The 23459-nt window shown below is 25.7% G+C and overlaps 1 protein-coding gene across 1 annotated transcript; it reads left to right on the top strand.

Annotated features, from left to right (window-relative positions):
* The first annotated feature begins 2159 nt into the window (after positions 1–2159).
* LOC129618562 (uncharacterized) lies at positions 2160–2783 on the top strand. Its single transcript, XM_055533381.1, has 2 exons — positions 2160–2332; positions 2413–2783. Exons 1-2 carry the CDS (start codon positions 2227–2229, stop codon positions 2679–2681), a joined length of 375 nt encoding a protein of 124 aa, XP_055389356.1. The 5' UTR covers positions 2160–2226; the 3' UTR covers positions 2682–2783.
* Positions 2784–23459: the final 20676 nt, after the last annotated feature.

The following is a 23459-nucleotide window of genomic DNA, read 5'->3' as shown; positions in this document are numbered from 1 at the left end:
ATTATTTTCTGAATAAACTAAAAAAATTTTTTTAATATTATCACCCTACTTCAAATCTAATAATATATTACGTTTGGTGTAAAATAGAATTAAAACTAAATCAACAAAGCTCTACTTTATATTCGTTTTAAAAATTATTAAAAGCTGTAAGTAATTTTCAATATTAATTAAAAAAATAAACATGTATATTATTTTAATTTTAATTTAAAGCAGAGAAAGTTTTGTGTTAATATCACGAAACTGGATGCGTTTTTAAGGAATCTCTGCCTCCTCTCTGCCAATGCTGGATTTTAGGAAAGAAAATGATTTATCGTCAAATTTTCTTTCTCGTTACACTACGCTACCAATCTTCTCTTCCTGATATTTTCGTTAATTGGGCAATAATCCTTTGTATAGCCCTTATAAAAAATTCTAATTTCTTTCCAGTGGAGAAATACTAGGTTTATGATGTAGGATGCAAATTTACCTTACCGTCACAATATTATTTGGCTGCGTTGCATATTGTTCTGTTTGTCCATCGGCTGTTTGTTTGTTCTATTTCGGTAGCTCATAGTATCAGTTTATATGTGCTCAGAGGTATGGTATATATTTTCTCACGATATAACCACGTAAACAGTACAGTGTTTGTTGCTTTCTTCGCTTATATGCGAAAATGCGGCACTGCATTATTATAATTCGTAAACATTTTATGGAAATTATGAATTCTGTAAAGAATACTTAAAATATTTTGTTAAAATTTATGTGTTTTCAAAAATTAAATTTAAACTTTCCGTACAAAATATTTAATTTTTTTTTTATATTTTTAAACATAGTTGACCTTGAAAATTAATTGATTTAATTGGAAAGTCGTGTTTTGGTTCAGTATAAAGAATCCGGAATTTTTGAAAAGAATTCAAAGAACCAAAATATTTTGAACAGTTTGATACCAAATTTTTTAATACTTTATCTCATAATGGTAATATAAAGCTCATGCAAGTGCACCCTTATTTGTTCACACTTAAATGTAATTTTTGGTTTTAACTTCTAAATCTATTATTAAGTTTTCAATATGCTTATTGCAGGTATTGAAAAAGGTAATTGTGAATATTTTTTTGAATAAAATGCTTTGATGCCAGAAAAGTGTAATATCACCTGTAATAAAGGAAAACAATCCAAAACAAATGAAGTGTAAAACGTGATTTTATTGTAATTAAAATTTATGTTGAACTTGAAATTTTTCTATCGTCTTCTCTTATTTGTTTTACTTAAATTATCGTGATTCATAGCTCTATACGTAGTAGTAAAATACTTCACTTAAAGTTCATTTTGAGCAGACTTTAAACAAAATCATAAAAATGTGCTTATTAGTTCTATTGTGTCCGTTCGTGCAAATTTTTTGTGAGAAATTTTTTTTGTTCCAAAATATCAATTGGAATATTAAATTTAAATTATAGCTTAGATCATGTGGAAACTTTGAAGGTAGACGGTAAATGTATTTGTACGGTAAAATGTAGACGGTATTTTATTTATCTTTGCTGAAATAGTTAGACATCGAGACATTTCATTATGTTAATGACTCTTTTAAGTCTCAGCCTGAAAGTCTGCAAAAATTATAGTATATTTATAGGTAAATTATTAATGAGAATAATTCAAATTAAAGATTATGAATTTTTTTTTTTCAAAATTATGCTAACTGGTTGAAGAAAAATGTGCTACTTTGTAAAGCATTGGTTTAATTCGATTTTACTTGCAATTTTGTTCGAAATGATCTTAAAGAGAGAGAAAAAATAATGACGGGAGATTATTTTGTCGCTCGTTTGTGTTTACTTGCAATGCTACGTCGTTCTTGACTTTATGTTCTTCTCTTCTTTTTTCTGTGATTAAATAGAGAGTGTAAAAAATATAGAAGAGTGAATTAAGAAGAAGCTTTAATTTTCTGTTCTCAAGCATAATTTTTTTTTGTTTTTTGTGCACAATGCTGTTCTGATTCTTTAACATGTTTTAATCAGTGATTTTTGTTTTTTAATAAAATTATTTTGTATTTTAATAAGTCATTTCATTTTGATTAGAACATCGGACATAAGTGAATGGCATAATAAGATTTATTATTAAAAAAAAAACTTATTACCAAAAATTTAAGAATAAAATAAAAAGTTAATTTTAAAATTTTTAGAATATAGTGGTGTTAAAATTTTATTTACTTTATTTAATCATTAAAATTTAAAAAAAAATATAAAAAATACGGAAATGAAAAACTTACAATTAGTGTTATTTTTTATAATATTAGTTATAATTTTTGTAACAGAGGTCAACTCTTTTATATTACTTAGGATAGCTAGTTCTAGAAATCAAGGTAAGTCTCCAAATTCTTAATATCTAGTACAAAGCATTAAAAATTAATTTTAAAAATTTTCTTTTATGCTTTTCGGAAAGCTGCAACAAGTAACAACAATATTGTTCGACCAACATCGTCTAATGCCGTCTCATATGATTTTCGAAATCTACCTAGAAATGTTATTCGAAGAAAAATTGAATTAGGAAATAATTTAATAAATGCCTTTGCACAATTTAAAATTGGATTAGCATTAGAAGGTGCAAGAATTTTAGTTTCAGCAACATCTCCAGAACCAACAACAAATTCTAATAGTGATCCAACAACACCACGTCCAAATTTCACTTTTTCAAAGACAATTACAAATTAAGTAGATGAAGTAAAATACAAAATACAGGGGTAAATAATAATTAAGTGACAAAAGGTTCAATAAACGTAAATTGAAATATTGGAGAAGATTTTGTTTTCGCCTTGAAAAATTTAATTCATTGGCAAGGTTTAAAAAAATGTTCGAAAATTCTCAACAGAACTTTATTTTTTGATTGCTCGTTAGTAAGATTATGGTGTTTGTTTCCTTAATTTTTACGAAACTAAATAAATTATTTTTAATAATTTTATAAACTTATGTGTTCGTCATAAAGTGGTGGCCATTTTAATTGTTAAAATTAAAAATTGATTTGTTAATATTTAATTTTATTAAAAATAAAAAAAATTATTATGAATTTTTGAAAAGTTTTCGAAATTTGTAATTAAGAACGAAACTAAAATTTAATTTAAAAAAAATATATGGAATTATAGAATTCGGAACTTTTATAATCTTGAAACTATATTGAAAATTAAAGCAAGTGTTAAGCAAGAAGTTAGAGAAAGTAAGTAAAAGAAATTTGAACAATTCTAACTAAAATGGTATTTAAAATTTTTTATTATTTTAATGCGTGTTGACAACCGATTATATGAGCGAGCTAGATGAGCAAGATCAAACTTTTTGCTTTATAGATCATTAAATTTATAAAACAAGAACTGTGGTTTGTGATTAGTTATAAACATATTATTTGCTTTGTTATGACTACGAAAAAAACCGGATTCTTTTTTCAAGCAACAGGTTACATTTCATTCAATCAGCGATTGAGTTGACTAATAAAAATTTAAAATTAAATTTAAAATGACAATCAATTCGATTATAAAATTTAAAATATCAGGTTGTATTAAATAAATCATGGGTGAAATTCATAAAATTTGTAGATAATCAATTTTCCCAGTTATAGTTGTCTATCGCATAGAATGGAATGTTGCATAGAACATGACGTATAACTTGAAGAACTAAAATAATAGTACGAAAATGCAGGCGGTTTGTTGTTTCTTCCTCTCTTCACTATAAATAAAGAATAATATTTAAAGTCATATTACAGTTATAAGCTGCAAAGATAGTTATATTACGTCATAGATTTATATTAGCTGATAATATAAATATCAAATAAACGCAAAACCCAATGTGAACTTGATGAAAAATTTACGAGTTGTCACTCATAAATGAAATGATTACAAGAAAGAAAGAACTTTTAAAACATGGGAGTCTTACATGTGAAAAGTAGTGAACTTATTGGTGGAGTATATACTATTGAGAAATTTTGAATACTATAAAGTTGAGAAAACTATAACTTATATTAGGTATAAAATATATTTATTTTATAAAGGCGAAATGAGCACATAATTTCAATTAAAATATCGCGTAAAGAAATCAGGTAGCTTCCGATAAGTTATGAGACTCAAAACAAAGAGCAGACAAAAACAGACAAAAATCGCCCAGTATGAAGCAACAACTCAAAAAGTAGTTTGTTTTTTATTTTGGCACTTTTTCGAAAATTAATTTACTCGATTTCAGGTCACAATAAAGTTTTATGAAAAGCGTGGATTATCAAAAATATAAACATGCATAATACCGTTCAAAAGATATTAAAGAGTTCTTCAAGTTTTCCTCACAATATAACGGAATTTTTAATAACGGAAGGTCTTAGGCCCAAAACAAGGTTCTGTGAAATAATTATCAATGAAATGAATTTGTACAACTTACTAACTTTAAAGAAATTTTATAAAACTCTAGAAATTATGTTTGACTATCGGTTTCATTGAGTTGCACCAAGTCAGGTTAGAAAAAAATTTCCAATTTTATGGCCTTGCCATTCACGATTTCTGGCTCACAAAGATTTGTATTTATTATATATTTCGCCATATTATTACAACTTCACAATACTGTTCTAGATTTACATATATGGCTAGGTTACTAATGAGCCACGAATTCCGTTTAACTCTCTAGTTCTCAATATAATTCCGAAACTTGCAGAATTAAACTTAATCAAATATTTCCAAAGAAAGCATATGGAACGACAATGCAATAAACCCTTGTACCTTCCCAATTAAAATTAAAATTTCTTTTACTCCACTCGGGGTATCGTTAAAAATTAAAGAAACTTTTTATTCATCTCAAAAATTATTTCATCTATTTTTTTTAATAAAAAAAATTTCATTTTAAATTGACAAAAAAAAAAATTATTATTATTATTTTTTTTTCTTTTTATGTTATAAAAATACTTGAAACCTAAATTACTTCTTCCCATTGATGACGCCTATAATATAATCCTCTTTAATTCCAAAAGTAAAACAGAAGTCTCTTGATTCCATTAAAACGGATCATAAAATTTCATCATTAATTCTTGGACATTTATTTGAAATTTATTTAAATTATTTTTGTGTCCCCTTCATTTTTATTATTTTTTACAGTCAACGTTCTAATATTTTGATTTTTTTTTTATTTTGATAAAATGGAAGGGTGGGATGGGGTGTGGTTGGGGAAAGGTGGATATCACTAACACGATTTTTCTTGAAAAATTTTTTTACATTAACTGGTGTCATATTAAACTAGCAGTAACTGTTGTTAAAATTGTTTTTCTGTTTTTTTCTACCTTTACCTATCACAATTACTTAGGTGCCCAAAAAGTCCTGTGGAACAGATTTTCAATGTTTCACTTATTTTTTTTTGTTGTGTTTTTACTTATTTTTTGTTATAATTTTTGGTTTGTGTATAGTAGAAATTCAGGGGGGAAAATTATATATGTGTATATATTTTTGTTTTCATTTCGATGATGACAACGATAAGAACGAGAAGAAAAACAAAAAATAAAATATCCTTTTTCTAATTCATCCGTAAAATCAAATTTTTTCCGACTTTTATATTTAACGCAATGGAATAATCCGAAATAACGAAGAAAATTAGTACATAAAACCAAATAACGTGAATAATTCAGGTATGAATCTCCTTTAAATTTTATTTTTTCTAAAGATTTCAGGTATTTACAATGAAAAATTCTTGTTTTTAGCCCCCCCCCGCTCCCTTGACATTTTTTTGGGCTTTTTATTTAGAAAATTTGTAGATAAGATAACACCTAGGATTAAAATGTTTTTATTTTAATTAAACAATTTTTGGGTGAATGAATTAGAAGAAAATATATAGAGTTTGTGTGTGAAGTTAGTGAGGAAAAGAAAGAAGGGATTCGTTTTCTTTTATTTTGGTTGGAATTTCAAAAATTTAAATTATATTTTTGTTTTTATTTCAGAAACAGAGTACATGCCTAATATTTTAAGTAAATAAAATAATTGAAATTTAATCTTTATATTTTTCTTTAAGAAAGAATTTTTTTATTTGTTTCCAAAATCATATTTTTGATGGTAATAATTTTAATGGGCTGCTGAAAAAACATAATTTTAAGATGACTAACATTTTTAGCAAAGATTTATAATGATAATTGTATTTCTATTTTAATTATCGTGAAGTTGCCTTTATGTTGGGGGTGCTTTAAGCGAAATTTCTTTCAATAAGTTTAAAATTATAGTATATTAATCATTTTCAATACTTTAAGTCTTCTTAATCTCTGGACTCTTTTATTTACCACTAACAAGGAGATTTGTCTATAACAATGAGAGATTAGTAACAAATAGAGGATTGAGTTTATTGATATTTTTAGGTATAGAATTAAATTTAAATCAATTTTGGGCACGTGCTTTGAATTATTTGAGTGCTTTAAATTAGTAAAATATTAGGGGAATTAAAGGTACTATATAGAGAAGTAGGAATTATTCTATTTTAGTAGACTAAAAGTATAAAGAGAAATCTTAATTAAAAATGAACTTATGTCTGATATAATTGCTTTCATGCCAGTAGACAGACGGATACTTTTTTACCAATAAAATAATGCAGTATTGAAATAAAATATTATTGCATATTTATAGGATGATTAGGAAATTCGAAATAATTTAAATACATATTGAGAGAATAAACAAATGAAAACCTTTAATATTATAAAATGCATCAAATTTCTATTTCAAGTAACTAAATAAATAATTTTTTCTTTATTTTTACTGTTCATCTGTACAGAAAGTAATTGACTACACTTTTGTTGGTTATGAACTCAATTTTAAGTGTTCATATCATTAAGTGACTATCTACTTATGCTGTAGAGAGGTGAATTCGAGCATTTATTTTTCTGTAAAATGTTATTTGTGACTCTATTCACCTTCGAGTTTTACATCAGCTGACATTGAATTTAGATCTAATATATTTTAGCAATTAAAATAACTTATTTAAATATTTCATAAAATTGAATTCAATTCCAAATAAACATTTCAGCACAACAGCTGAAGTGCTAATTCCATAGTCAATACACCATTCAACGAATAATCTAATCTAATCTTATGCTTATTGATATAGTATTTTATAAACGTATGTAGCTATGTAACTAGATTAATTTTATGTTGTAAAATAACTAGAAAATGCTATACTCAAATACATATACAATTTTAATTTGCATTTTTAAAGAGAATAACTTTGAAAATTTTCTAAATTATGGCGAATTTTTATTGGTAATTCTTGTATATATTTGAAACTTTTACGCAATTCGAAATCCTGAAATTTAATCTATGTCCAACAAAAAAAAAAATCATTTTTTTCAAGGTACTTCTCATCTAAATAATGAAAAAAAAGAAGGAAAACAGAAAATATGTAAAACTAAATAAAAATGTAAAAAACATCAAAAATTGAGATGATAACACTTTGCATAATATTCTCATTGCTTCTCGTATCTATATATGGTATTGACTCATTATATGTTTAGCATTAGAACACATTTTAAGTTGAATAAAACTAATAAACATAAAGAGAACCTTATCTTTATGCATTGCTTCTGTTATTGACGACATAAAAACATTATGGAGAAAGTGACAAGAAAGGAATGAAAAAATATCTAAAATAAAGAAAAGAGAGAACAAAAATAAAAATAAACTTAACTATGAAGTACAGAGAATATTCTTGTTCAAATCTAGGATATTTAACATGACTATATACTGGATTAAAATGGATTTATATAGGGTGAAAATTAATAAATGTGTTAAAGAAGATTTCACAAATGGACATTATTTTAGTTTTGCAATTCTTACAAACAGAATTGAAAAGTTGACGAAATATAAGTCTTGTTATGTATGCGTAGTATTTTGAACCTACTGAAAATAAATTGAATTTAAAAATAAAATTGATTAACATGTCACAAAACTATATATTGGGCGAAGTCCGGTAGAAATTTTCTTTTTATTTTTCCAAAATTAAGGACAATTTTAAAAGTTTCCGGAGAAAATATGTATAACATTTTATGACCATTTGGCCGGTGTTCCGTATTCCAATGTAATTTGGTGACTTGCTATTAATATCAAAAAAATTTTGAGGGCTATTCAGGACCTGGAAACTTTTAATGACAATTGCGTTTTCTACATTTCTACTTACTAAATCGTATGGAATTTTTGCTGTTACAAGCCCATTCTTCAACTAGTACATTCTTTATATATCTTCCATAAATGGGAAAAAAAAAACAAGAGAAAATAGGAGAGAGAATAGCTCGTATTTCGCCAAAACTAACTAATTTTCGTCACGTAGCGCTTTGTTATTCTATAAGTTGATTCAATTAATTTACAGTCGAAGTGTTGCCCTAAAAAACAATCTTTTGTGAATGAAAGCTCTGAAATTCAAAATATTTATTGAAAGTTGTTTACATTTTCTGCATATCTCCTTCTATAGTTCAGTATATTCTTACGACTCTATGCGTATAAACAAATAAATGCATACATATACAATGGTATTGTAATGAGAAAAAGTACAAAAAAAAAAAATTATCCTTAACACGTAATTTTATGCAAATATAAGGTTATGAAGAACATTTTGATATCAAAGAACTTTTGAAAATATATATCAAGGCTTGTTATGAGTACTTGTTGTCGTTTTAAAGAATCCGATACGGGCTGATAGAGTCTCATTTGTTCTTTGTTAATTTTATATATACTATATAAAAAAATAGTATGCGTTCTCTAAGTGTATATATGCGTTGTCTTCGTTCGTGCATAGAGAACGCATATATAATATTTTTTCATGTGCACATAATATACTCATACATATGCATATATACGTGTATATTATTTAAAAGACGGTTGTTATGTTGTCATTATAATACATTTTCTGGATATAGAAACTGATTTGAATAACGTATAATAACTTTTGAATGATAGCCAATAATTCAGTAGGATGTTATTCAACTTTTAATAATATGTATGTTTGTACGTATAAGAAGACGAGAGTATAAATAAGTAGAGGAGAGAACATATTATTATAATTTTTACCATTACTATGAAGAGACTGTTTTAATGTATTGTAAAATTTTTACCATTGGAGATTGATGTTAAGAAATTTTCTTATGATTTTTGTTTTTTTTTTCTAATTATATTTTCATTCAAAATTATTTTATCTTCTTAATTCTCATATACTGAGAGAAAAATTTCCATATATAGAGAGATGTTTTAACATTTGATTTAACTTGTATAATTTTAGTTGTTCTGGTATTAATAATGATATAAAATTTAAATAATCATCATAAGTAACAAAAAACAAAAAAAAAGAAGAGAACAAAATGTATAATGAAATCGAAATTAAGGATCCTTTTTTAATTTATAAAATTTTATTCATTGATTATCATGCAAATTACTTTTATACTAGTTTTTTTTTTTTTTTTGTATGCTAATAATTTTTATGTTAGTATAAGATATAAAAAATAATTTTATTCAAGGATGCATAATTACGTAATATGTATAAATTTGGTGGAAGTTAAAAGTTTTCATACATGTACGTGTGTATATATATAAATAGACTTGAAAGGAGAAAATATTTTAATGTGTTCTAATATGGACATTTAAGATTGTTTTAATTAAGATGGTCTTGATGATTTTGTGATGCAATGGTTTGTAAAATGTAAGAGTAAATGTTTGTAAAATGTTAAAAAACAAACTGAGACTTGACGCCGTAAATAAAATTTGTTTGAAAAAAAATATAGTAGTTACGTCGCCTTCTCGTTTGACATTACGTAATATGTTAAATATTATGTCAATTTTTTTACGCTAAAGGTTTCATACTACAGTAATTATGGACATTTTTTTTTTCTACAAATGGTTTTTAAAATTAAAATATTTTACAATAGACGACGAAATTTGACAACAATCCACTGTTGTCAAATTTCGTCGCTTGCTGAAGTCACAGCATTTTTGTTTTTAAATCAGTTTTAATAAACCTACAAAATCAAAAGTGATAAGAGATAAATCTCATAACCAAAGATAAAACAGATAAGTTCCGTAACCAAAAATTAATTTTTGAATACAAAGGATGTCTGAAAAGTTCCCGTACTTTTTTTTAAATATTTTTTCAGCTTAGAACTGCTAAATGGATCAAGAAATCAAAGTTGTTAACTGGTCGGAGACGCTTATTAGAGTAGTAATAAAAATATTCAATAAAAATATTTATAACAAATGCTCAAATTCAGCACCATTTGCAGTAATACATGCACAGAGGCGCTTCGGAAAATTGTTGACAATGGTCACGCACTGTTCTATGGTAATTTCATCCCATGTGCATCTCAAAGTTCCCTTGAGATTCCTTCTCAATTGAGATTTCCTCCTCAACTCCTGGTTACGTTTTATGACATCATAGACAGTAGTTTTTTTGTAACCAGTCGTCCTTACAATTTCGACTGTCTTCATACATGACCTGTGTAATTCTATAATTGTAATGCGCTTGTTATTGCGATTCTTTTCTAGCCTAACAAAAACAAATAAGACGCAGTATAACAAATAACGGAAACTTTTCAGACCCTGCATATTTTATATATTTTAAAATTAATTCTTATATAATTCATACAATGAAGAGAAAACAAAAATAATATGAACGATTTGAGAACGTAATTAGCGAAAAAAATGAATTCCTCATGAATTTTTAGGTTTTGATTTTTGCACCTCATTAGTAGCATTCTATTAGGTAAGTACATTCAACTAACCACATCTATTTATTTTTGTTCTAATGCGGGAGACTCGCATTTTAATTATTACAATGCGTTCAACTGTTCTTTCAACTTTGAAGACATATGAAGAAATTATTTTTCTTTATTTAAAGTTCTTCAAAAATGAGCACATTATATAAAATACTGTTGCCCAATTATGGCCCATTTATACTCGATTTAGTTATTTTAACAATATCATAAATAAATCTAGTTTTAGAATCACTGGAAATTAATCAAATTGGACGGGTAAGCAATTTTAAATGCTTACTTTTATGCGATATGTATACTTAAAAAGTATTTTGCGTTCTTTGCTGCCTGATGATTCAAAGGCAGTGATTCATATATCGTTTCTAAAGTTAAATATTATTTTAGAAATAAACGATTTTTAAATTTGTTGAATTAAATAACTAGGTGGCATATTGTAAGTAGTTTTAGAGAACGAATGAAAATTAAAAAATTTATTACTAGCTATGCGATATTATTGCGTTCTGAGAAAAAAAAAATTTTTTTGCCCCTAAAAGTAGTCAATTTTTTTTACTTTCATGTGCAATTCCCACACAGAAATTTTAGCTATCATATTTAGCACAATATTTGCATTTAGTATTGAATTCTTTATAACACTTAATATTTACAATTAACTTATTGTGAACTAGTTATTGTGAATAGAAATTAATTATAGCAAAATGTAAATTCAAAATTTAGTGTAGTTTGGAAAGCAAATATGGTTTATGAAGATTTCATTGTTTTTGATTGCATTAAATTAAATTTTGCTGGAAAAAAAGAGAATACTGTGAATTTTAAATTACAGGTAAGAGAAAAATATTAAATATAAAATTTAATTTTAAAATTACATAGGTACCTAAAAATTTACATTTAGATAAAAATTATTGAAATCTAAATTACCATATTATTCTTTTCTAATATTTTATCACAACTTATTCAAATGAAAAATTTTAAAAATTTTAAAACATTTTTTTTATTTAAAGGAATAATTAAAAAATCCTTTGTGTTTGCTAGATGTGCATTCTATATTTTAATAATGTGGTAGATAAGGTTCTCATTTGAATTGTAAAATTTGTAAATTAAATACACATTCGGAGTTTTTTCTTTTCTTTGGCATAATATCTACAGCTAGTTTTTAATTTAATTGTAACCAGTATGAATATTTTATACTTTTATATTTACACATCTAATGTAATATTAAATAATTTCAAAATGAAATAAAAATATTAAGTTTTTAAAAAATGAAATCCTTTTCTTATTATTTATTTTATATCAAAGTTAAGTAAGACTAACGAAAAAAATAAATTTTAAATATAAATGCATTATTTATGTATGTATATAATATGAAAAAAAATTTGGTAATTATTCACATTTTGAGTATTTTACCCGTTATATACATAAAGCATGCGTTCGCATTGTGTTATACAAATATCGAAATAATGTTCATTAAATTTTCAAAAACATTTTATATGTATTCTATTTAATAAGGATATTGCATGTTAATGTTTAAAAAAAAGTGTGTGTTTGTACAGGGTATGTTTAAAATTTTCTATTATTTCATTCCATAGTTAGTGAAATGAGTTCTAAAGAATTGTGGCGAAAATACTATTTGAAACCGGAATAATTCTGTCAATTACCCATATTACCCACATTATAGGGTACAAGAGGAAAGTTCATTAACTGCTATGGATATTTTGTTCAGTTAATTGCTTTGGAAATTGAGACGAACGATATTGTGGGCCACAAATAGTCTTAAAAAGGGTCTGGCAGAAGCTAGCAAAAATATAGTTTTGTGGCATTCAGTAGCATTTTGATGATAGTCAAACGAATTCAAAACGCTATAGGAAATATTTAGTCGAAATAATAGGATATTGCCTTACGGCATATGTTAAAGAAAAATTAAATGGCATCTATGTAAGCAATACTTTGTAATCATGTAGATTACAAGGCAATTTCTTCATACCTTTGTAGTTCAGATGGTAGAGCGTCTGTCTAGAAAGCTGTAGGTCACTGGTTCGATTCCAGTTCGAGGAGAAAAATTTTTTAATTTTTATACCTTTAACTCGTTCCTTTGATTACGCCATCCATCTATTTTGCAGTTGTATGAAGAAATTCCCATTTCCATAACCAAGCTTAACCTTTTCAATAACCAAGTCACATTCTTGTTCATATATGTATGTATACTAATCCGCTTTCCAATTATGGTCTTCTGGAATTCCACAATTGAACTAATTTTTATTTTTGTAGAAATCTATAATATAATGCAAGATGGAAACACTGTTAGCAGCCTTGTGTATATTTTAAACTATAATTGGTTTATTATCAAAATAATAACGAAAGATTTCTATAAATCCATATATTTTGGAAATTAAGTCAATAAGGAATAGCAATATGAACTGTAGATCTATATTCAGAACAATAATGAAGTTATAGATTCTGTTCGAGAATAAAAAAAAACAACAATTAAATGCCATAATCTTTAAGGAGAACTCCGATCATAACTATAAAAATGTTCAGAAAAGTTTTATTGCTATTTATACGAGTATTTATTTTGTATATAGACAATATGAATTTGTAATTAAAACACCCTGTAAATTTTTAATATATAATATCTAAATTTTTTCAAAAAGAAAAAAGAAAACAACCAAAATAACTTATGCAAATCCTAAAGAACAACAGACATTTTTAACGTATTCATGTCAGTTAGTTTTGTCCAATTAAATAATGGTTTATTTTATAAAATGAATCCTTTTTTTCTGCTTCACCCACATTCATGTCAATAAACGGGGTATTTATCTTTATTTAACTACAAACATCTATACAATTAAATTTAACAAATATGTATACATATAAATTTGTACATTTTAATTTGAAAATTTGTAAAACAAATTTTATTTTATTTGTACTTATGTAAATTTTATGTACATAAGTGTATAAGGTTTTAAAATTAAAAAAAAAACTATATATAGAAAGCAGTGAACACCATTATTTACAAGTGTAATGTAATGACCATGTACACATACGTTTATATTATATAGGTGTATATGCATATTATTTTTATTTACATATTGTATTGAATACATTTACATACATAAATAATTAATATAACATGGGGCTAATAATAATTTATGTTAAATGCTTATATAAAAGTTTTCAATTTATTTTCATTAATAATTTAAAAGAGTTGTATTTTTTTCAACATCATTACGGTATTTGGGATTTTTTTTTTGAAATTCGAAAATTTATAGGAGCCAGAGACTAACGTTTATACTAAACATGAAATAGAGGAACCTTTATTTCACTTTTAATTAAAAACACTCTTTATATTTTCTAGTTTAGCCAGAAAACGCAGTAAAAGATTTTAAAAATTTTGGAAAATTTTTTAATACTTCTTAAATTATACAGATGTCTGTATAATTTAATTAACCATATCGTCTTCTTGTAGAAGCGGGTGATATTGAAAGAAGCTCGTGAGATCCACAGGCTGTGCTTTTTCCTACGCCAAAATTCTCTATCATTTACAAGTGTTATTTTTAAATAAAAAGAATCCATATTTGTAGTTATAATTTGAAATTAGTTCACCATTTTAGTAAAAATCTCAGCCCAATATTTTCTTTATTAACAAGAAATAATAATTTGCGCAAGGAAATTTGCACGTATGAGCCAAGTAGTATAAATATTTAGATATCCTGATTCTAGTTATCAAAAACTTTTTATTATTTAAATTTATTTTATGTGAGAATATGGAAAAATTCTAATATTTTTAACAATGGCAAAATTATTTTGATTTTTCAAAATAAATTTGTCGAAAAGAAAAAAATTTATCTTATCTTTTTTACCTTTTAAAAAAATTGTAAAAAAAAAGCACAATGTATTACTTTTTTTTATTACACCTAACATATTATGTAAGAGTTTTTGTCCTTTTTTTTGGAATTTTATAATAAAAAACTTTTCAAAACAAAATAAGCATGTATTTTTTAATATTGAAACTAAAATAAATATTGTAATATCTTTGTGATCAATATAATAAAACTAATAACAATATTAAATACTTTTCTACAAAATAGTTATACAATATCCTTTTAACACTTTTATCAATATTATAAGAATCTATGGGAAATCAAAACTTTTTCATTCAAAATTATCTCAAATATTTTGAATTTTTCTATACTAATTGTACATATTGAAATACATATTTAACCAATAAAGTTTTAAGAAATATTTTTTTTTATTATCAAACTAATTGTATTTATTTATATTTGTAAGTATTTAAGATAAATGACATATCCTTTTTTATTTGAAAAGCAATTATATTTTTTGAAACGTTTTTTGTCACAATTTATTAGAGATATAAAATGACTTTTAAAAGTTTAAAATGTAAACAATATTTATTTGCGTTTGTTTATTTCTTTGGATATACAGTGGAACTCCGATAAAAGATGCTAAGGAAAAGGAGAAAGAAGAAAGAAGAAACAAGAAGGAAGAAAAAAGAAGAAAGAAGAAAGAAGAAACAAGAAAAAAGAAGGAAGAAAATGAAGAAGAAGAAGAAAGAAGAAAGAAGAAAGAAGAAAGAAGAAAGAAGAAAGAAGAAAGAAGAAAGAAGAAAGAAGAAAGAAGAAAGAAGAAAGAAGAAAGAAGAAAGAAGAAAGAAGAAAGAAGAGAGAAGAAAGAAGAAAGTAGAAGGAAGAAAAAAGAAGGAAGAAAATGAAAGAAGAAAAAAGAAAGAAGAAAGAAGAAAGGAGAAAGAAGAACGAAGAAGGAAGAAAGAAGGAAGAAAGAAGGAAGAAGAAAGAAGAAAGAAGAAAGAAGAAAGAAGAAAGAAGAAAGAAGAAAGAAGAAAGAAGAAAGAAGAAAGAAGAAAGAAGAAAGAAGAAAGAAGAAAGAAGAAAGAAGAAAGAAGAAAGAAGAAAGAAGAAAGAAGAAAAGAAGAAAGAAGAAAGAAGAAAGAAGAAAGAAGAAAGAAGAAGAAGAAAGAAGAAAGAAAAAAGAAGAAAGAAGAAAGAAGAAAGAAGAAAGAAGAAAAAAGAAAGAAGAAGAAGGAAGAAGAAGAAAGAAGAAAGAAGAAAGAAGAAAGAAGAAAGAAGAAAGAAGAAAGAAGAGAGAAGAAAGAAGAAAGATGAAAGAAGAAAGAAGAAAGAAGAAAGAAGAAAGAGGAAAGAAAAAAGATGAAAGAAAAAAGAAGAAAGAAGAAAGAAGAAAGAAGAAAGAAAAAGAAGAAAGAAGAAAGGAGAAAGAAGAACGAAGAAGGAAGAAAGAAGGAAGAAAATGAAAGAAGAAAAAGAAAGAAGAAAGAAGAAAGAAGAAGAAGAAAGAAGAAAGAAGAAAGAAGAAAGAAGAAAGAAGAAAGAAGAAAGAAGAAAGAAGAAGAAAGAAGAAAGAAGAGAGAAGAAAGAAGAAAGTAGAAGGAAGAAAAAAGAAGGAAGAAAATGAAAGAAGAAAAAAGAAAGAAGAAAGAAGAAAGGAGAAAGAAGAACGAAGAAGGAAGAAAGAAGGAAGAAGAAAGAAGAATGATGAAAGAAGAAAGAAGAAGGATAAAGAAAGAGGGAGCGAAAAAATTTAATGTAGAAAGTTATTTGAGTGAAATTACTCATTAAAAACATATTTTCTCGTTTTTTTTTTGGATGCGTTCTTTTCTGGTCACTTACCACTTTCGCGACATTACACTTACTTTGAACATTACAAGTAGTTGAAAAAAATAGTTATGCACATTTATTCTTGCAGATTACTTAAAATTTTTGTATGGAATGTGAGAATTTTTTCAATTCACTCCAACTACATTTACTCGTAGAATGGTTTGAGGTATTATTGTGCTCCTAAAAGACATTGCTCAATTATGAGCTAAGATTTCTTAACATAATTATACAATTTTAAATTATATTTGAAATGATGAAAATTTTCCAAAAATTTTAATAATAATTGTTTAATTCAAATGGTCATTTTCAGTCTGCTTTTCAAAATAGAAAATGGATAACTTGTGCATACTTAATATAAAATTTTTTATCTCAATTTGCATTGTTTAATTATTGTATGTATGTATGTATACCATAATGTAGAAAATATGCAATTTACAGAAACTACAAATTAGAATGAAAGACCACCTGTTTTTGAAATTATATCAAATTTATAATGAAAATTTAACTCAAATAATTACATAATAAAATTATAATGTAAAATTTTAAGGAAAAATAATCATCTTGAATGTTACAATATTGATGAATGGATATAATTATTAATTTTTGAATTTATCAAAATGTTAAATACAAGTTTAGATCAGATGAATGATTTTTATTTGGTTGCATACATAAACAATTATTTTTTACCGATTGTATTTCATAAAATAGGTATTGTGATAGCAATAAAGTTTACATGTCACCGAACTATTGAAATATAAATAAATTATTTTCTCTCTGCTTGTTTGTATATCAGAAAATTGCTGACTTTAATGAAAATTTTTACCTGAAAATTATTCTTCTCGAGGTGTTTATTCATTACAGTTGATCCGCTATTAGAGTATGTTGCAATTCATAAACTCTGGAACGGCCAACCGATTTTACATTTTTGATTATTTAAAATAAAAATATGGGTACGCAAAAATTTAAAATAAAAATATGGGTACACATGAATAATTAGCCTACAAGTTTTCTAGAGAAAGAAAACTAAATAACATTTTCGACAAAATTTTACTGAAATAAGTTTTTATACTGAAATGGCTAATGATATTTTACCTATTCATATTTCAATATTCTCGGTGTCAAAACAATAAATGAATAAAATTTTCGGAAATATTAGGAATATTTCTGTGGGCTCAGAAATCCAATGATCCGAATTTATATTTTTGGCTTAAAGTACTGGTTAATAAAGTAAAGTAGTAATTTTTTCAGGGAAAATCGGACTCTGAATAACTGGTCTCTACTAGGAATCAAGTAGTTATGGGTATAGAGAGGACATACAGCTTGTAAGAAGTTACTATAAATTTACAAAAATTTGATATAAGTGTTTGAAGAAAATTGTGCATGAATAATAATTTTCTGCAAGATTTTCTTTTAATTAATAAAACCAGATTTAGATTGGAACTTAAATGTATAAGGCTCAGAATAGAATGATGTCGGTTATGAGTTGACCACATCAGGATTTTTTTCCCAGGTTTTTTTTTCTCTCTCTTACAAAGTTTTATATTATAATATGTTATTTCCATGCATATTATGTAGATAAAAAGGTAAACTAAAACCAATTTCAAAAATTATTTCTGTAATAATACAAGATTTTAATGATATAGTTAGGCAAAATGTACATATACGTATATACATTGTTTTTATATATTATTTATGTATGTATAGGAATATGTTTTATGTGTAAAGAAAACCATATAATAAAGACGTTCTTTTGTTACTGAATTTTTATTCATTATTATTATGTTGATATTCGACAAGAAATCATAAAAAACCAAAAAATAAAAAAAAAAGTTTCTTCTATTGTGAATATTTTAGAGTTTTTGGAAAAATTAACATCTACAAGTATATTAAACAAAATTTTCTAATGTACCTTTGTATGTGTGTATATGTTGGGGTATGAAATGAATAGAGGTAAAACACCTACCTATACCTGTGTGGTACTTTTATTTTATTGGTTTTGTGTATTAGAACAAAAGTGTAATGCATATAAACTACTTGCGTACAGGTCTATATGTATATATATATTTTTGATATAGAATAAAACTAATATGAATTAGCATACAAATAAGATAAAATGTTAGTTTTTGAATATAGAATGCATTTTTATTAAAAAACAGAAAAAAAATAGGTTATTATTATATTCTTATTTTTTATCAGATCCTTTATTATGCAAACATAAGCATTCTATGACTTTAGATACATGAATGAATATGTACTTAGTAAAAATTACTTTTATTTTTTTCTCTGTGTATTATTATAAACTTTTGCAAAAAAATATATAATTTCTAATTTTCTTACCAGAAAATTTAAAAAATTTTTTTCCTTAAAAATAATATTTAAAAAACTTTTTTAAAATTATATACTCGTACGTACATACATACATATGTATACACCTTCGACTTTAAGATAGAATAAATAATTTTATTGTTAAAAAAAACTTGATAATTAAAAGTTTTTAAAATATCTACTTACTTACTTACTTTTGGTAAATGACCACAATGGTAGTTTTTCTAAAATTAGAAATTTTATTTACAAAAAGAAACCCATATCTTACCTATTAAACCCATATATAGGTTCTTATAAACATCATGCTATTTTCCTAATCCCTTTTATCCAGATTCAATTGTAAATAGCATTAATCGAATTTTGCAATCGAAAGCCTCTTCTATAATGAATCCTTTTCCAAAAAAGATGATTTTAATTCCTTACCACTTTCAAATGATATGTGAAAGGAAAGGGAAGAAATGGAATTACAAAATTTTAGTGCGGTGGTTAATTAATTTCCACGATGGTTGCTACTATTTGGCAGAATTCTTAAGAAAGCCTCAGTTATTTTTTAATGCATGCCCGGAAGAGTGACAAATCAGAAGTACGGATTATTGGTTTTGAATGCAAGTGAATGTAAGGAAATTTCCAAATCACGACTACTTTAGAGAAATAACCTTTTTCTTTATTCAATGTCGTATAGAACATAGGGCTACCTACTACCACATTGCTTATATGTTATCCTCTGTTTTGAGCCATTCTTTAAATTTCTGATCATGGTTTCCAGATTCACTCTTCTTTTACTATTATTCAATTTTCGTTGTTATTTATTAGTTGCGGCCAGAATAATCCGTATACTATTTTTATTCATTTTTCGAATATTTGTTCTTTTCATGTTTTTCTTTGTTAGTCAAATTTCGCTTTCATATACTAATGTAGATTTCACACTTTGCGTTGTCTTGTTCTCTCAAGACAGTTAGTCAGAAGCCAATGGTTCTTTGTTAATGCTCGCAATCTTTTATGGAATCTCCATCATTTGATAGTATACTTCCCAAATAATTCGACAAAACATCTTTTACTTCTAATTTGAAAATCGTTATCGGCATTTCGGGATTCTTTTAGCCCCCGAATATCATTAACATAATTTTCTGCCACCGTGGTGTTTATAGTCAAATTACTAATTATATACATAATGATAAAATGTTAAAGCAATTCTTAATAAATTATTTTGTGAATATTACAAACGAAGATGGAAATTTTCTATAGATTTTTTGTATAATAACATAATGAAAATTATTATGTATTTTCGATATAAATGTTGTTTGTATAGATAAGAAATATCTTGTTATCTATATTCTATGCATTAAAATTTTAATTTTTGATATATGCTTACATTTCTCATGTATAAATATAAAAATAAGTACTTAAGATTATTTGAAAATCTAGTACAATACGATATTATTCCATATACAGATTCGATTACATATTGTGGAATAAAGATTGTGGAAATAAATTATTTTTACAAAATTGAGAATGATAGCTATTAATCATGATATTTAAAGTTTATGACTCTATAAAATGTGGTAAAATTTCTAGAAAATCTTATATAGTTCTTAATTTCTATTAGAATATATCAAAATACAAACAAGGACGATTTTGTATAATAAAATCCTCAAAAGCACATTATTTGTACTAATTATCATATTAGATTTGTAATGATTTGACTTCATACTACATTCAGTTACAAGAAAAGAAAGATTTTTCATTACTCAAAGATATTTCAATTAATATTTATTCTAAACACTCTGATATTGCCTGTTCCACTGTTGATGTTTAACATATGCTAATAGATAATATTAAAAAAACTATGTATGTTGTTGCTGAGCCTTTATAATATTTTGGTTAGAAATCTTAAGTCTTGACATAATCCTCTCCATTGCTTAATAGAATGTCTCATCATCCTCACTATTGCGGTAGAATAGAATGTCTTCCATTATTTAAAACTGTTGAAGTCTCCCTTTATTTAAAAGTAGTCTGGAATATATTTTTGGAATTTGAGGGCAATTAGTATAATGAAAGCTCACAAAGCTTTCATTATACTAGAAGAGCTTTTACAATCCTTATAAATTTATTGTGTTGCCAGTATTGCTCTCAATCAAACTTCTTTAACATGAGGTTTTCAGCGACAGTGTAAAATTTTTTAAATTTACTCGAATTTTTGCATTTCAAATATTTCAAAATTTTGGTAATGAAAGGATTGAGTTTAAGAATAGAATGTCGCACATAGGCACGCTTCCCGATTTTTTCAATATTATAGTATCTGTTAGTCTCTTTGAATATTGAACGCACATAAAAACTATGACCAGAAAAATAAATATTTGCAATTAATTCCAAAATGATGTATTTTACATATAAATCTCTACATATTTGCATATTATATTTTAAATGTAATTAGCAATTACATTTCAAAAAATTCTAAATTAGTGAACAATAAGAGCAGAATAAATTTAGAGTAAAATTATACAATCCCATTATAAATAATTTTTGTATTACAAAAAAAAAACATTTTATTTGCATACATTTAAAATTCAGGACAGAATTTTTTCTAAAATTTCTAAAAAGTTAATGAAGGTTTTCTTAAATTTTGTAAAAATTAATTTTCAACCCCAAATATATTAGGCCTCTTGCCAATATTTCAAGTATCAGTTTTGGGTCAATTACAATACAATTTCTTTTTGAAAAAAAAAAACACTGTGGCATTCAATTCTGTTCAAAATCTTTTCAAAAGATTTATAAAATTAAAGAGTCTTTTTATGGATGAGTAAACTTTCTAGTTTATAATGGATAAAAATTTAGATTGGAATCAGCAAATACTACAAATATCGAGGAAAAAAAAACAGCGGAATAAGCGTATTCCAAAAAGCTCTAAGGTATATGAGTTTTGTCTATTCTAAATAACTTTCGGACTGTAACTTCAAAAGAGTCCTTTCTGTAAAGTGGTAACAAAAGCAAAGTAACGTCTTTTCGGATGTGTGAACAAGTGCAATTTAAGGACCGTGATAAGGACCATGCCAATTCTCTTTTCTTGTGAGAAAAGTGTTTGTATTGAAATATTTAGTTTTTGTAAAAGGGCTTTTTGGAATTTTGGATAACATTCTTTATTTCTTCTTTTTCAGAGCTAATTGAGTAACGATCAGTAGGAAAGCAGTCGGTTCTTACTAATCGTAGTTCAGTTGTGAAATCTCATTTTCGATCCACCAGTACTTTTATATTAGAAGTCATTGTAGCATTAATGATTTTTTTATTTCTTTTTTTTCATCTGCACGGATTTTATACTGCTCATGACCGCAGACAAAAATATATGGCAACTTTTTTGCAAGCAGCTACGCGCAACAAAGGATAAATAGGTTTGCTATGATCCCTCGAAGATTTATTTTCGTCTATTAGAACTTATTTAATTTGTTAGAAGAATTGAATTTTTTCCAAGCTGCTCCATGAAATCATTAATAGTAGCGGTAGTTTATTTCATACCAAAAGTTGAAGTTTAAATTTGCTTTGTGTTTGCAGCAGTTTTTCAGTTTTATATTAGAAACGAGAAAACAACACAACAACACGGAATTGAAAATAATTAAGATTTTTCTTTTGTTCTTTTCAAAAATGTCACATTTCATTGGTATGTTTTTCATTGAATTCAAGGGTTTGTCATTAATTGAAAATGGAAGAAGTGCAAAAAAAAAAACTGAATAAATAAAAGACTTTTCTAAATGCAGGCCGTTTGAGTGCTCTTGTTTGTATACATTACGGGTAAATTTGCAAACGTCGTATATTATGAAAGAGAAATAATAGAATCAACTGGAAAAAAAAAATTCAAGATAAACAAAATTTATCCCTTAGGGACAAAAACTGAAAAAAAAGGTCAAGAACTCGTTTTCCCAAAAATATTTGAATACAACGGATAGCACACGAAAAAAAAACGCGTTAAAAAAAATTACATGAAATAAGGGAAAAGCAAACACTCATCAATTCATTTAAAATGAAAACAAGAAAACTACAGTTTCAATCTAATAAGTAGCCTCATTCCTTAATTTTTTTCTTCTTTTTTGCTTAGTTCTCATAATTATTTAGGCAATTTCTTTTAAATTAACTTAGTTTCCCTCCACTAAACCTTTTCTTTTTTTTACATAATTTAAAATATTATCCAATGTGTGTATAAATGTATATATGTATGCATGTATTTGTTTTAGTATTAACTACATTAAATATTAGTGATTGCTTGCGAGTTTCAAAAGCCTCGAAAACAATGTCGAAAACAAATTGGAATTTGAAAAGTTGATATTTTTTAGTGTAGACAGTAATGTTCATTTATTAAGAAATATGAAGATTGTTATTCGTTTATAGCAGCACCCAGCAACGAGACCTGTGCAAACAAACCGCTGCTATATAGAAAAGTAATTGCAACCGACCAAGTATTCGTGTTTTAATCAAACACATTAGAATTTTCTGAGATATATTAAGTCAGAACTCTACAAATCACATACTTATTATGTACATTGGTATATAGTTGTATATCGAAAGTTACTAGGCCACTGAGCAACCATCAGAACTTATTTAAATATAAGTCTCACGTTATTTTTTCTTAAAGCGATGCAAGAAATACTGGTTTATTAGGGATGAGGCATTGAAATTACACGTATTGCATAAAAATCAATTGGAAAAATCACCAATTGCTTCCCTACAAAATTTGGTGACAGAAATTGAGAAGCCACATAAAGTACAGGAAGAAGCTATCAG

Source organism: Condylostylus longicornis, unplaced genomic scaffold, assembly GCF_029603195.1.
Source record: "Condylostylus longicornis isolate FDR11 unplaced genomic scaffold, ASM2960319v2 ptg000001l, whole genome shotgun sequence".
Taxonomy (NCBI): Eukaryota; Metazoa; Arthropoda; class Insecta; order Diptera; family Dolichopodidae; genus Condylostylus; species Condylostylus longicornis.
This window is presented reverse-complemented; position numbering and strand designations above follow the sequence as displayed.

Coding starts and splice junctions, on each gene's coding strand:
- LOC129618562 (XM_055533381.1), top strand. CDS start 2,227: ATGAAAAACTTACAATTAGTGTTATTTTTTATAATATTAGTTATAATT. Junction 2,333..2,412: donor AGCTAGTTCTAGAAATCAAG/GTAAGTCTCCAA, acceptor CTTTTCGGAAAG/CTGCAACAAGTAACAACAAT.